At 49.4% G+C, this 13,603-nt stretch overlaps 5 protein-coding genes across 5 annotated transcripts; 3 read left to right on the top strand and 2 right to left on the bottom strand.

Moving 5' to 3' along the window:
- Positions 1-3,449: 3,449 nt before the first annotated feature.
- On the bottom strand, positions 3,450-3,990 carry MGYG_00182 (plasma membrane proteolipid 3; the record flags this gene model as incomplete). The annotated part of the gene is made up of 3 exons (XM_003176043.1): positions 3,450-3,504; positions 3,717-3,851; positions 3,974-3,990. 3 exons carry the CDS (start codon positions 3,988-3,990, stop codon positions 3,450-3,452), a joined length of 207 nt encoding a protein of 68 aa, XP_003176091.1.
- Positions 3,991-5,869: 1,879 nt separating this feature from the next.
- Positions 5,870-7,553, top strand: MGYG_00181 (hypothetical protein; the record flags this gene model as incomplete). Its single annotated transcript, XM_003176042.1, has 2 exons — positions 5,870-7,308; positions 7,382-7,553. 2 exons carry the CDS (start codon positions 5,870-5,872, stop codon positions 7,551-7,553), a joined length of 1,611 nt encoding a protein of 536 aa, XP_003176090.1.
- Positions 7,554-7,863: 310 nt separating this feature from the next.
- Positions 7,864-9,583, top strand: MGYG_00180 (hypothetical protein; the record flags this gene model as incomplete). Its single annotated transcript, XM_003176041.1, has 2 exons — positions 7,864-8,064; positions 8,117-9,583. The coding sequence occupies 2 exons, from the start codon at positions 7,864-7,866 to the stop codon at positions 9,581-9,583; spliced, it is 1,668 nt and encodes a 555-aa protein (XP_003176089.1).
- A 336-nt stretch (positions 9,584-9,919) lies between these two features.
- Positions 9,920-10,901, top strand: MGYG_00179 (vacuolar ATP synthase proteolipid subunit; the record flags this gene model as incomplete). Its single annotated transcript, XM_003176040.1, has 6 exons — positions 9,920-9,936; positions 10,060-10,072; positions 10,224-10,353; positions 10,427-10,583; positions 10,666-10,769; positions 10,837-10,901. 6 exons carry the CDS (start codon positions 9,920-9,922, stop codon positions 10,899-10,901), a joined length of 486 nt encoding a protein of 161 aa, XP_003176088.1.
- An 809-nt stretch (positions 10,902-11,710) lies between these two features.
- On the bottom strand, positions 11,711-12,997 carry MGYG_00178 (hypothetical protein; the record flags this gene model as incomplete). Its single annotated transcript, XM_003176039.1, has 2 exons — positions 11,711-12,537; positions 12,619-12,997. 2 exons carry the CDS (start codon positions 12,995-12,997, stop codon positions 11,711-11,713), a joined length of 1,206 nt encoding a protein of 401 aa, XP_003176087.1.
- Positions 12,998-13,603: the final 606 nt, after the last annotated feature.

Below are 13,603 nucleotides of genomic sequence, written 5' to 3'. Positions count from 1 at the left end.
CAAGAAGGCCATCATATGAAGGCCATGCAGCGGTTTTCATACTAATTAACTTGTCTGATCGGAAACGGCCATGATACATGAACCACCCCCGGAAAGGCAAAAAAAGGAAGAAAAAAAAGAAGGCGGAAAAAGAAATAAAACCGCAAAAGCGACAGAGAGGGTCAACCTCCGTCGAGGAAGTAAAAAAAGAGTGTCCCACAGCCAACCAAGCAAGGGTACCCCGTAGGTGCAGACGCAAGGGGCTGATAAAGTCAACCAGCTTGGGGCGGTTAACTCAAGAGTGGGTGTTCAGGCACGTAAGCAAGCAGAGCACGCAGGCAAAGCAAGCAATCAGCCGGATAACTAGTTGAACTAGCAAACTATCATCCCAACCTTCATGACCCGTACGGAGCAGTGGAAAGGTTCAACCACAAAGCGCCGACAGCGCCGATCTGGCTCCCATCCACACGCAGATAAGTAGAGAATGGGATGGTCGAAGCGGGAGGGCGATAGCGAGTGAGCGAGGGAGCGAGAGAGAGATAGGGATGGAGGCCAGTCCATATTCCGCATGGCTAACTAAAAAAAGTAGCCTCCGGTGCTAAGTGGTGCAGTGGTGAAACCACTCTAAAGGGCGGGCGGGGGCCGCGGATTGGATAAAAGTAGAGCGAAGCTCCGGCGTCTCTCTCCCTCTTTCTCGCTCACTCACGCACTCACACACACTCTCTCTCACTTCCCTTTACTCGCGTTCGCTGCTGTGTTGGCCGTTGGTTGTCTCGTTCTGCTGACTAGTTAAGCGCTGAAACGTCTCCATTTCGTGTTATTAAGGAGGTCGCTAGAGTCACGTGGTTGGACGACATGGACTGTTTAAATTGAGACGAACTCCCCAGGCAGCAGCAGATGCAGGGCAAGGCAGAGGCAGGGCAGAGGCAGGGCAGGGCAATGTAAGGCCACGCAGGCCTCGCAGGCAGGCAGCCCGGAGAGGGAAGAGGACCCCCTGGATAGTGGTCCTCAGTCAGGGCGGGTGCGTTGCTATAGCAGGAGTTGGTTGCCGGTTAACGGTCATGCCGTGCATGTGGGTTGGGAGAGTGGATGACGCTGGGCCCTGGGCTTAGTAGGAATAGTATTAAGTAGTAGTCGAAAAGGCGCAGATGGGATGCGAGCAGAAGCGAAGACGGCGAGACAAGACGAGACGATAAGCAAAAGGAGGCAGAGAAGCAAAAGAGCTTGTCTGGATGGCTCGAGGGTTCAGTCAGTCATGCTAAAAACAGAACTGCCCAAGTCACGTCGTGTCGTGGGTCGTGTAAATTGTATCGTGGACTGAGGAATATGGATGATACATGCAGGGCGGAGGCAGAGGTTGTTTCGTCTTCGCTCCCAGCAAGTCTAATCAGCGTAATCAGTCTATCAGTCCAGGCCTTCGACAGCCGCCGCAATGCTCTCTGACGCTCCGTGTTTGCTTTTTCTTCTTTTTTCTTCTTTTTTCTTCTCCTTCTCCTTCTCCTTCTCTCTTTTCCTTTTGCTCTTGGCGAGTCACTCTGTCGCTAACGTCTGACTGAACTACTGATTGATATCACGGACACGATCTCTTGTTCCTGCGGCGAACCCAACTAATCCACCAGCTAGTCTGGCCAGAACCGAGTTTTCTCTTCTTCCTTTGCTTCTTTCTCCTGCTCGCTTGGCCTCTTGTTGTCGCACGGGCCTGGCAGAAGACTTTGATATATGGAGCTAGAACAGAGAAAAAGTGGTGAAAGCGGTACCTGGGCTGCTATAAACTCGCGAGGAGAATACCCGCTTGCTAGTTAACTATCGATATCGGGCTTGACCGGATAACGGCCATCCCTATAGTCCAGAGTAGTTAGCTAATAGGCAGCTGCTCTCAGATGATATCCTCCCTTGCTGCCGAGGAATGATGTCGAAGGGCCATATGTCGAAGCCCTTGTCGAAGCGTCACTGTCACTGCGGGGGATAAGAGAGATAAACCGTGATCTGGTCGATTCAGTTCACCACGATGCTCACGGAGAAAAGGAGAGATGGCTGTGATAGCTCAGGCCTTGGACGAACTACTGCGAACCAAGTGGACGAGACGGCCATGCATGTCCTTCCCGGCTGATCATATAGTTTCTTTTTTAACGAGGATTCCCCATCATTTCAAGAGTATATGTGTGTATAACTCCGTAGTGGACTTTTCTTAGTGTGGACTCGGACTTTGCTTGGAAGAAGAGTAGCTTTTCGAGAAATTATCCGCCTCTTGCCATGCCCGTGTCATGACACCCTTCTCGGTGGAACGGAAGAGCCCCATGCCCAAGCCCTTTTTGAAGGAAGAGACCCATGGTTCGGAGTTTGGCCAGGTACGAGCACGAGATAACTAAAAGCAAGTAATAGAGTAATATATATGCAATGTACCTGAAAGAGAGATGAAGTAAGATGAGATGAGATGAGATGCATGCCATCCCCGCCGTCGATCTCAATATCCCTCGTATATGTAGATGAGTATATGTCCAGGGTCTTGGTTACATATATTACACCTCAATCTCGGCGTATGGTCATGCTACTGGTGTCTCTTAACTCAATGGCAAGAGAAGCTACTGCACAAAACATGACCGTTGGAAAAGTCTATTGATGTCAAGTAGTTACATAAGGGAGCTGCTCTCCCGAGGCTTTGATCGTCAAAAATAAAAGAAAAAAGATATGCACATGGCATGGGCCATCAAACAATCCTCCAACACGAAAGATGTGGATGTTGGATGTGGGATCCTCTCCGTTTGAGGCGAGACAGCTCCAAGTCTCAGGTGAGTGAGCGAGTACCTAGTCAGCACGTCGATTAAAAAGAGTGAGATGAAGAAAGGAAGAGAAGAAGAAGGATGGTAAAAAAGGAAGAGGGAAAAAGGTTAGATGAGGGATCTCCCTGATTATATTTTTGTTCTTTTTCTTCTTTTTCTGTCTCTTCTATTATACTTGACTCTGAATAGGGTTACAGAAGCGATACCAAGCAAGCCTAAACAGGGCGTGAGACGCTGATGGGGGGCGCAAGTAGCAAGAAGACAAGAGAGAAAATGGATGAAAGATAAAGAAAACGAACTCAAAGGCAACCAGATTGATCCCTTCCAAGAGACATGATGAACAAGACCGAGTGAGTAGCAGTGTACAAAAAGAGGCGTGGTATCATGGGGAGGGCAAAAACCATAGAGAGGGTATAACAAAAAGAACAAGAGCAAAAAAAGAAAAAAATATGAAATCCATCATTAGCATCCGAGGAGAGATCCAACGGTCAGTCTCTCTCTCTCGCCTTTTTTTTTCTCTTTCTTGTCTTTTTCGTTCCTTTTTTTTTTGGTTGTTGTGGTGTGGTATTTTATTAGACGTCATTAATGAGAGGCTGAGAGAGGGCTAACAAGTATTAAGTAATAATAAGACCATGGTATAAAACCTAACTGCCGAAAGAGTCGGACGAGAGGGCCTCTTTTCGCAGTCTTCTAATCTTCTTCTCCTTCGTTGTTGTTGTCGTGTTCGATGGTGGAATGGAGCTGCCTGTCCGTCGTATCCGAGTTGGTCAGGACATGCATATAAAAAGTCGACTAGTCGTTTCCGATCCACCGTGAGAAGATGAAGCCGCGACGAGTTTCACTCTAAGCCCGACCTCAAGCGGCAGGCTCTAATACTTGAGAATGATGTATCTATTTTATCCATCTCGTGTTAGTTATGGGTGCTTCGTAACTTGGGCGGAGTTTGATGATACTGACAGTGCATGGATGATACCCGGGATGTATCCGAGGATGGTCAAACAGATATTGATCAAGAGATCAGCACCGCAACCTCTCTCGAGGAAGACACCGATTGGTGGGAGGATGATGGCAAGGATGATCTTGCAGATGTCGCTGTTGAGGCAGAAGAAGAAGAAGAGAAGTCAGTCATCGTCTCAAGCTTGAAAAAGCAAAACAAGGAGCAGGAGAAGAGAAGAAGAAATAAGAAACAACAACAACAAAGGGCAACGACTTACGAAGCGGTAAAGGCCATCTTGGACGAGTGAGAGAGTTATCTAGGAAGAGATGGAGATTTATCCTTGGTTGACGGCTGGACGTGATGCCACAGAGCGGTCGATGGTCGATGATCGATAGTGGTGAGAAGAGAGAGTGTGTTGTTGATGGGAAGATGTTGAGGGGGGAAGGAAGCGGAAGTCGGACAAGCAGGTATTTAAACTAGTCCGGCCACAGGCAGGTCAGCTACTAGGTAACTTAGTGCGAGTCTGCCCTTTCTCTTCTCCTCTCCTCTCCTCAACCAAGGCAGCCAAAGCTGGCAAGGGAAAAAGCCCCAGCAGCAGCAGCGGCGGCTTTCGGCCCTTGAAGAGCGACCAAAAACACAGCAAGCTTTGATAAGTCAGCGGAAGTGGCCAATCAGCGGCCGTCAATATGGGGGCTAAATCTAAAGTGGGTTACAGGCGAGATAAGGCGCGACCCGGGGATACTTCGCTTGCCATACAAATTCTGCGCGGCCACAAAGTAGCTCGAGGTCGCTGCGGATCTTGCGTAATGATCGACCCCTCGCCTGGTTACGTCATCTTCAGCTCCAGCTTTAGCTTCTACTCGTCAGTTCCAGGCAGATTGTCAGGTCACCGAGCAAGGGTCGATGGTATTCATAGCAACGGAGCTCGCTAAGCCCAACGGTGTCGGGAGCCACGACAACCGCCACATATGACGGGACCTCTGACGTCTTTTGCTATGGCGCAGAAGTCTTGTTTTAAGGCTGCGTGCCGGACGACCGACCTCTGGGTCAGATGGAAAAGGCTGGCGGCGGAGCTTGTGCTTTTTGTGTTCCTGGCTTCCTGCCTGCTTTTCGTTGCCTTTTCTTCGCGCTGGTGCCTTGTGACGGGCCAAGCAGCCCTAAAGGCACCTGAGGCCTTGGCTGATGTAATCAAAAGGAAACTTTCAGCTTCCGCGACTGCCGGCCGCGGCTACCGTTGGCGGAGTTTTGATGTTCCGGTTTCTTCCGCGCACGTGATATAGACGCCGCTGGGGCCCAGGCCTGGCAAAGGGTGTCGAGGGGAGATTTGGAGATGGCCTCTTTTAATTACCGAGTTGATCAAGGGTTATTATTATGGCCCCCGTTTTTGCATGGTTGACGGACGCTATCAAATAAGGCAACCCTTTTTGCTGCTTTACCCTGCGCCTAAGGCGTGCTTCCGTTGTACTCCAGATTACCGTTGGTTGCGCCCTCCCATTGAGCAGTCGTCCTTCAAAGGCTCTCCTCCAGCTGTTTCCGGGAGATGGGTAACTCGCAAGTCTACGCCGTATATCCCACTTGCTGAGTCGCCAACTATACTGCAAGTCGGACATCTGCTTGAGAAATTAATGTACCTAACGATCTGATGCGTGCATAAATGCAACTTGACAGGTGTGTTTTTCTCTGTGGGAAGAATATCACTATGCAGGCCAGGTGCCTAGCATCCCGTCTCAACAAAAAATTCTTTACCCAAACCTGGCAGGCCTCCCTGGACGGGCTACCCATCTTGAGAGGGGGCTTTACTAGGATGGCCACGGGAAAATATAGTGGCCAGGCGGCCTGAGGGCAACAAGGCGGAACAAAGAATAGGCAACCCCCAACATGCGGTGCATGCAAGTGACAGCGAATCACTAGTCTTGGGCTAGTTACACAAGGCGTTCGAATGACCAGGAAACGATCGATTGGAGAAGACCATGATTTAATCCCTCTAGACTAAACCAGAGCTCTGGGCTGCGATGGTGAAGATGTATCACTTCGACGGTCTAAAAAAAGCCCTGCATCCAGGCCTGGGTTGAAGCGATAAATAAATAGGGCGGATAAGCTGCCTGGCACACACACAAACACAGTTTAATCTGTTTCTATACTCCCCCCAGAGGCACATATAAAACCAGTCAACATGGGGACTTCTACCTCGATACGTATGCTGGAGCTGGTAACAGAGTATCCAGCTACTGTCCTGGGTACAGTCTTTCTGCTATACCTGATCTCTCTCGCTGTCTACCGGCTGTTCCTACACCCTTTGGCGGGATATCCCGGGCGCAAGCTCGCCGCTCTTTCCGTCTGGTACGAGTTCTTCTACGATGGCATCCAGAAGGGACGGTATACCTTTGAGATTCAGCGCATGCACGAAGAGTATGGACCAATTGTCCGTATCAGCCCAGATGAATTGCATGTCAACGACCCTGGGTTTATCAGCGAACTGTATGCTGGCCCTGGCAAACGACGCGACAAATACCCCTATTACAGCACTCAGTTTGGTCTTCGTGATAGTGTAGGGGGTACTCCGGGACATGACCTGCATCGTTTGCGCCGCAGTGCTCTAAACCAATTCTTCTCAAAGGCCGCCATCGCAAAGCTAGAACCCATGATCCAGCGAAAAGTCGAGAAGCTAGCACACCAGTTTGAAAGGCATGCAGAGACTCGAGGACCAATCCCCCTGACCGTGGCTTTTAGCTGCATGACAACCGACATCGTTACCGAGTATGCCTTTGCCAATAGCTACGACTTCCTTGATTCGCCCACCTTCGAGCCGAATTTCCATGAAGCCATCTCTGCAGGGAGTCTTATCGCGACCTGGCAGAAGCAGTTCCCGTGGCTGATACCAGCAATCAATGCTGTACCACAATGGATATTACGCAAAATTAACTCGAAGGCTGCAGCATACGCCAAGTGGCAGCAGGATATGCGCGTAGAGCTCGCTAATGAAAAATCTAAAATTGCTGCCGGGGAGGTTCCGGACGGTGCATCCCGTACCATCTTTCGTGAACTCCTCACCGGTCCTTTGCCAGAACAGGAGAAACGGCTCGAACGGATTTGGCAGGAAGGCCAACTCGTCGTCGGCGCAGGGACAGAGACCACTGCATGGGCATTGACAGCTACCCTCTTCTATATCCTTGACAACCCAGCTATTGTCTCCAGGCTGCGACAGGAGTTAAACGATGCCATTCCCGATCCAAACCAAAGCGTAAGTTGGACAGAACTGGAGAATCTTCCTTATTTAAACGCAGTGATATCCGAGGGCTTTCGTCTCTCCTACGGCTTAAGCACAAGATTACAACGCATCAACCCCATTGGAACAATGCATTTCAAGGCGCCGAGATATGGAAGCCGATATTCTAGCACCGCGAAGACCACTGAATGGGTGGAATACGACATTCCAAAGGGAACGCCGGTGGGAATGACCTCGGCTTTGATACATGTCAATCCCGACATATTCCCGGATCCATATGCCTTCAACCCCGACAGGTGGCTCGATGAGCATGGAAAGCGCCATAGGAGACTAGATGAGTACCTGTTAAATTTCTCAAAGGGTAGCCGGCAATGCATTGGTATCAAGTATGTTCAATTTATCATTACCTCCAACTTCCCGTTCTTAGGCGCACTTGCTAATACATTTGCTATTGAACAGCCTAGCCCGTGCAGAAGTTTACATGGGTATTGGACTCTTGATCAGGCGCCTTGGGGATAGAATGAAGCTGTTTGAGTGTACCAAGGAGGATGTAGAGGTATATTACGATCGATTCGTGCCAACGCCGAAGAATGGGTCGAAGCGCGTACGCGTAATGGTCACGCCAAACTAATGTGACGGGGGCAACTTTGAGATATTGGAGTATTAAAAGCAGGAACGGAAAAGGGAGGGGCGTATATCCAAGTTAATTGTTTAATATTTATTATATGGACAATAATGAACGACAAATAGCGGGTTTGCATTCCTTTACAGTCGGTTCGAGATTTACTGTTTGATAAACACGTAAATGCCAAGCTTTTTCGCCAAGCCTTTTGATCTCCAAAAGATTTCATGGATTAAAGGCAAGCATTTTATACGCAGATGCAAAGGCAGAATCCTACCATTTATATGTAGGCCTTTACCTCCCTCGAGGCATCGTGTCCATGTCAACTTTCCTGCGGTGCTGTTGGGGCCCAACAAAATGGCGGCCAATTGGTGAAGTCCCAAGCCGGACACGACATATAGCACACTTCTCTCAGACGGCAGCCTCAGCAGCTACATCACGACAAACCCTACGCATAGGGAATATCCAATGGAATATACTGGGCTCTGCTACGATACTGACTCCAAACCCATCAGCAGTGGTAAGTGCTACTAGTGCACTCTTTGGTTTTCTCAGTACCTAATAGTCGGTAGACACCAGATAGTATATTATCAAAGCTCCCTTCGTTCAGCACCCAGCTCCATCCCGACAGCCATGTCCCTCTCCTCCTCGTCACGCCGGCGTTCGCCCAATGGCTAGAAAAAGACAATACATTCCTCCCTAAGTTACTACAGCATTGCTTCCGAGAAGCAGCAGCAGCTGAAAATCTCGAAATATGCTCGGTGGAGGCGGTGGTTGATAGCCTACCTGCACCTGTGGACATTAAACACAATGCCTTAGAAGGGTTTTCGCTGGCGATTGTCAATTGGGGCGCTATATCAGGCAAACTAGTACCTCAAAGAGGTATTGAGAATATCTCTTTCTCTCACGTTGAGCCAAAGCTCTCGATTTCTATCCGTGACCCGTCCGCAAGCACCGAACTTGAGGTTGGAATGCCCATGGGCAACACGCTTTTCACCACTGGTAGACCGTACACAATGTACGCTTCTAGGTGGAAATCTACAGAATCGATCGATGAGATTCCTCAGATCACGGATCGATGTGACATTCGGACGTGTAGGGTTGAGCTACGAACGAAGTCCTCGCTCAAATCGCTTAGCGCACCTCTGCACCCCGTTACTGAGCCAAGGATAGTAGCGGAGAGTATGGGGAATATACTTAAGACCGTCTCCAATGGATCAAGCCCAGAAAAGGATATCCCAGCATCTACTGAGTTAGAGAAGGCTATACCACAATATATCAAGGACCACAACCTTGAAAGCCAGAGACTGGCTGTTTGGGCGATGGTAACACCCAAAAGCATAGCACAAACTCATATTGGAGCCGCTTCCGGCGGCGCTATTGATGTATCGGCTGCTCTGAAAAGGGGATCACGGCTTTATCGTGTCATGAGCGGTGGAGGCGGATGGGGCAAGAAGAAAGGCCTGCTCTCTCTTGATCCCGAGTACTCGTATGACGATGAAGAACCGATATCCAACCTTGTTTCAATACACGAGATATTCGATGAGGATGTTTCTGAGAAACATAGTGACGATGCCATCTTGTTCAATGTGCTGGAAAACACACCTAAATTTACAGACGTTGACGGGCTGATGATGAGTCCATTGCGTGAGGTTGTGACGACCGGTGACGTCGTGCAATTCTTTGTTGCATCTTTGGATAATAACCTGGACAAAGCGGCTATGCAACCAGAGCCCGCGGTGATGCATGAAAGCACAGGGAAAGAGACCACTGTTCTGGACTTTTCCGTCCTCCCTGCTCCCACAGATGCTCCCGTGCGGTTACCTAGCGAGGGGCTTCAGGACGGGTCTAAGAAGCTAGATGACATTATTGTAAAAGCAAATAAGTTCGGCGCCTCCTCTGAGAAGTCCATGGTCTATGCTAGGACCGCGGGTGATTTGATGGGGGACCGAGTCCAAGCCTCAGGCACCAAAATTGACATCCCTGGTGCCAGGCTTGTGATTGAAATACCGTCTGAAGAGCCTTTCTTTAGAATGTAATCTATAGACATGTACAATAGAGAATCGAACATATCATAATCATGAGAGTCAACGTCCATCCCTTCCTAACCGTCTTTTTTATATCAACCGTGAGCTCTATCGCCAGCTGACTCAGCGGAATACACACGTGATGCTTGGCATCTCCCAGCAACGACCCAAAAGTCAAACCTCAGCTTAACAACATCTTGTAAGGGTCAAGCAGGAAAACAACTCGCCATCTCCCATTAATCCTCGACTCAACTCGCCCGTCTCGAGATTCGTTGCTCTATCAAGCTCTATCCTCTCTCCCAGATCCAACACCTCCTCTAAGGAAGCTTCCTTCTCACCGCCGCCAAGATGTCTACCGATCTTTGGTGAGTGCCTGGCTCGTTGAAGGCGGCTTTACACCAGCGCCTTTTTCCCCTTGCTATCTCCCGTAAAGCGGTTTAAATATAAGAGATATCTTGCTAATCATGTTCCTTGATACGTGTTTATAGCCCCGTATATGCGGTTAGTTAAATCCCTTACATGTTGTCGTCGTCCGCGGAACCGCAGGCGAACCTCGATTCTGAGAGCTTCCATCGAGCTCATCCACGCGAATGCGAAGAGACGCCATCTAGCTTCATCAATCAAACACTGACATCTCGTTGATATCATATAGCCCTTCTTCGGTGCGCTAGGATGTTCATCCGCCATCATTTTCACCTGCTTCGGCGCTGCCTATGGCACCGCTAAGGCCGGTGTTGGCATTTGCTCCACCCTCGTCCTCAGACCTGATATGATTGTTAAGAGTATGATTCTGTCCTACGTCCAGCGCGTATGCTCTGGTATATTGGCGTGAAAGCTTTACTGATGACGACGCAGATATTGTCCCCATTGTTATGGCTGGTATTATTGGTATTTACGGATTGGTCGTGTCTGTCTTGATTGCCAACGACTTGAAGCAAAACTTGCCACTATACACTGGATTCGTCCAACTTGGTGCTGGTCTTGCTGTCGGTCTCGCCGGTCTTGCTGCTGGGTATGTTCTTCACCGCTTTGACGTAACGGGTTTATGTTTCGTGTTAATTATGCTAACCGGTTGTTTCTTACTTGTGATGCAGTTTCGCTATTGGTATTGTTGGTGATGCTGGTGTTCGTGGAACTGCCCAACAGCCCCGACTTTTCGTCGGTATGATTCTTATTCTCATTTTCGCTGAAGTTTTGGGTGAGTATCTTTCTTCCAGTAGAGTATATATCCCTGGCTCTAAACGTCGTTACTAACGATCAACTAGGTCTTTACGGCCTTATTGTTGCTCTATTGATGAACTCCCGTGCCAGTCTCGAAGCTACCTGCTAAACTGGAACTGTCAATAAATTCCATCGACGAGCATCTTTTAAGTCGCATACACCACACCCTTTGACGAATACGGGACATCAGTCAATGTGATAGAAGATGGAGGGAGTTACGACAAGGTATATAAGTTAACGCCACCATCAGCTATCGTTCCGTGGCCATTGTCCCAGCTGATATCAAACCTCTATTTGGATACAAATGCAGCAGAAAACCAAGCTATCCCGTTTCAATATCTATATCATCTTAGTTGTCTCTTATCCTAATCCCTTTTTCCTTGCCCTTTTTTGCATGTATTCACGTTATTTCGTTATGTTCAAGAGTTGTCGTTTCGTCTCTTTACCAGTAGTGCGGATAATTGTATCATAACAGATAGCGGTTATAAAGCGGGGATTTCTACTACACTTAATAGTTTGATAATACGGTCAGTCGACTCGTGTAAATGTAGAAGGATTCGATATTGTGAATCCTCTGATGTATTCTTGATGCCTGGGAGATATATGTAGAAGATAACTAAACGAGGAAAAGAAGTTACCAAGAAAGCGAAAGAAGAACAGCATATTCTAGGATGGGAGATGATGGGATGGATAAGGATTATCTAGACATTCGAATCAAAACGAGATAGGAACGCCGGACAAAAAAAGGTACGCACAGGATATGCATAGATAGGCGAGCTAGAGAGAAAAAGGTGTAAAAGTGAAGAAACAAAAGAAACGAAGACAAAGACTGATTATATGCAATGGTACCCCGGTGAAGGTAGATGGATATAAACGAGGACGGGGGAAAAGAACCTAGAACCAGAAACAATAAGGCTCTTAGTTCTTATCCAACTTCCGTCTCAAGGTCCTTGTCTTTTTTAGCAGCTTCTTGTGCTTGTGCTTCTTCATCTTTAGCTTCCGTTGTCTCTTGACACTGATGGTATACATTCGCTCGCGCTGGCGCTGGCCCTGGGCACGCTCCCACTGCAACTGTCTAATGACCATTCGCTGGAGGAAGCTCTGCTTTGGCTCGGAGACTGAACGGTCACTAGTCTCTTGGTCTTGGTAGATGGATGACTCACCCTGGGCGGAAGGGGCCTCCATATCATCTACGCGGACGAAGGGAGAAGCATATGCCTCGTATGACTTGCGGCCCTCTGCGTTGCGGCTTTCGCGAATAGTAAGGACGGTGGAAAACGTTTGGTCGCTGGGCTCGGACTCAGCGGCAGCTTCTGCAGCGCCGGACTTGTCTGCGGCGGATTCCATACCTGCGGCGCTTTCGAAAGCACCGTCCATAGGGGTAGGAGCTGGAGGGGGATTGAATGGTCGTAGGCGCTTAGCGAACTCTTGGATGGAAGCTCGTAGCTCCTGGGTAGGTACGCCATCGAGATGAGTGACGTCTGACTCGGCGTGGATGGACGAAGCTTGTGAGATGGCGTTTCTAAATTCGATATCCTCAGCGGATGCCTGATGCTGGCCAGGGAGGTTCTGCTCGATCGCGTTAACGGCGGAGGAAAGGGTGTATATCACGTCCTTTTGCCTTGCGGCAGCTTGCTTCTTCGGCGAGAAGATGGCCGAGAAGGTTTTGCTGTCGTTATTTGGAGGTACGGAAGTAGTTATTGACATGGGTCGGTGGATGGAAAAGAACGAAGCTACATGGACATCTGGAAAATATCAACGTCAGTTCAGAGCCGTTACAGATATATATAGATATATGTATATGCGTTGAAGAAGAGCTTATTTACCGTGAGGATGCAGGTGCTGCGTGGAGGGTACGCTCGGCAACTTCAGCGAGCTGGCCTGCTTCGACTTTGCTGTCTCGCCATCCTTGCCGGCACGCTTTCTAGACGACCGGCCTTCTCTCTTCTCTACGTCCTTCTTGCTCGACGGCCCGCTGCTGACGCTCTTTGCCGGCGTCTGGGCGGGCGGATCGATGCCTCTGGACCCGTCGCTGGGAGGCACGGGAGGCTTCGAGGACGAGTATCGACGCTGATGGCGGTACGGAGGGTTCCCACTGCTAGGTCCGGGAGCAGGGCTGCTCGAGGAGACGGCCAGGAGGACTGCTCGCGACGGTAGAGCGGCCGTTGACGGCAACGCCGCCCGGCGCACAGAAGAAGAGATCATGGCTGCCGTTCAACACCAGCTGGAGGGCCAGCGCAGGCAAAGGGGGGCGTAAGACAGTGAGAAAACCAGGCCGATGCAGCACTGGCAGCCGACTCTGAGGGCTTGCAGGCACCAGTTGGAGATTCGGGAGTTGTTGGGCTCTGCTTTTGCTTGCTCTGCGTTGCTGTTCGGCTGGCAGAGAAAAAGACGAACCTGAAGTTCTTGCATGAAGTTCGGTCACAAGCCGTGATGCTTAGTAAGAGGTCACGTGAACATTTAGCCGCCTGGGAGCTTTTGGTATAGAAGATACTTTAGATGGAAGAAGTAGAAGATGGGACGGAGATGAGTGATAACTTGTTCATTACTATATAGCTATTTTCAACTGAGTGGCAGGTCCGCCGGAAGCAGTAGGAGATGAAAGAAATGGGGACATATGTAGTAGGGCATATAGACAAAAACGACGAAGGTGACGCAGTGGAAAAGCAAAGTAAAGCAGGAGGAATCTCGAAGTCAGGCCTGGTCACGGGAGAAGCAAAGACGAAAGAGAAAGGGGGAGAGAGATAGGAAATAGGCCAGTTTTATCCTGGGGAGCTGTGTGTAGATGGCTGGTCGGCTGATCAAGCTAGT

The sequence above is a fragment of the Nannizzia gypsea genome, genomic scaffold (genome assembly GCF_000150975.2).
Source record: "Nannizzia gypsea CBS 118893 supercont1.1 genomic scaffold, whole genome shotgun sequence".
Taxonomy (NCBI): domain Eukaryota; kingdom Fungi; phylum Ascomycota; class Eurotiomycetes; order Onygenales; family Arthrodermataceae; genus Nannizzia; species Nannizzia gypsea.
This window is presented reverse-complemented; position numbering and strand designations above follow the sequence as displayed.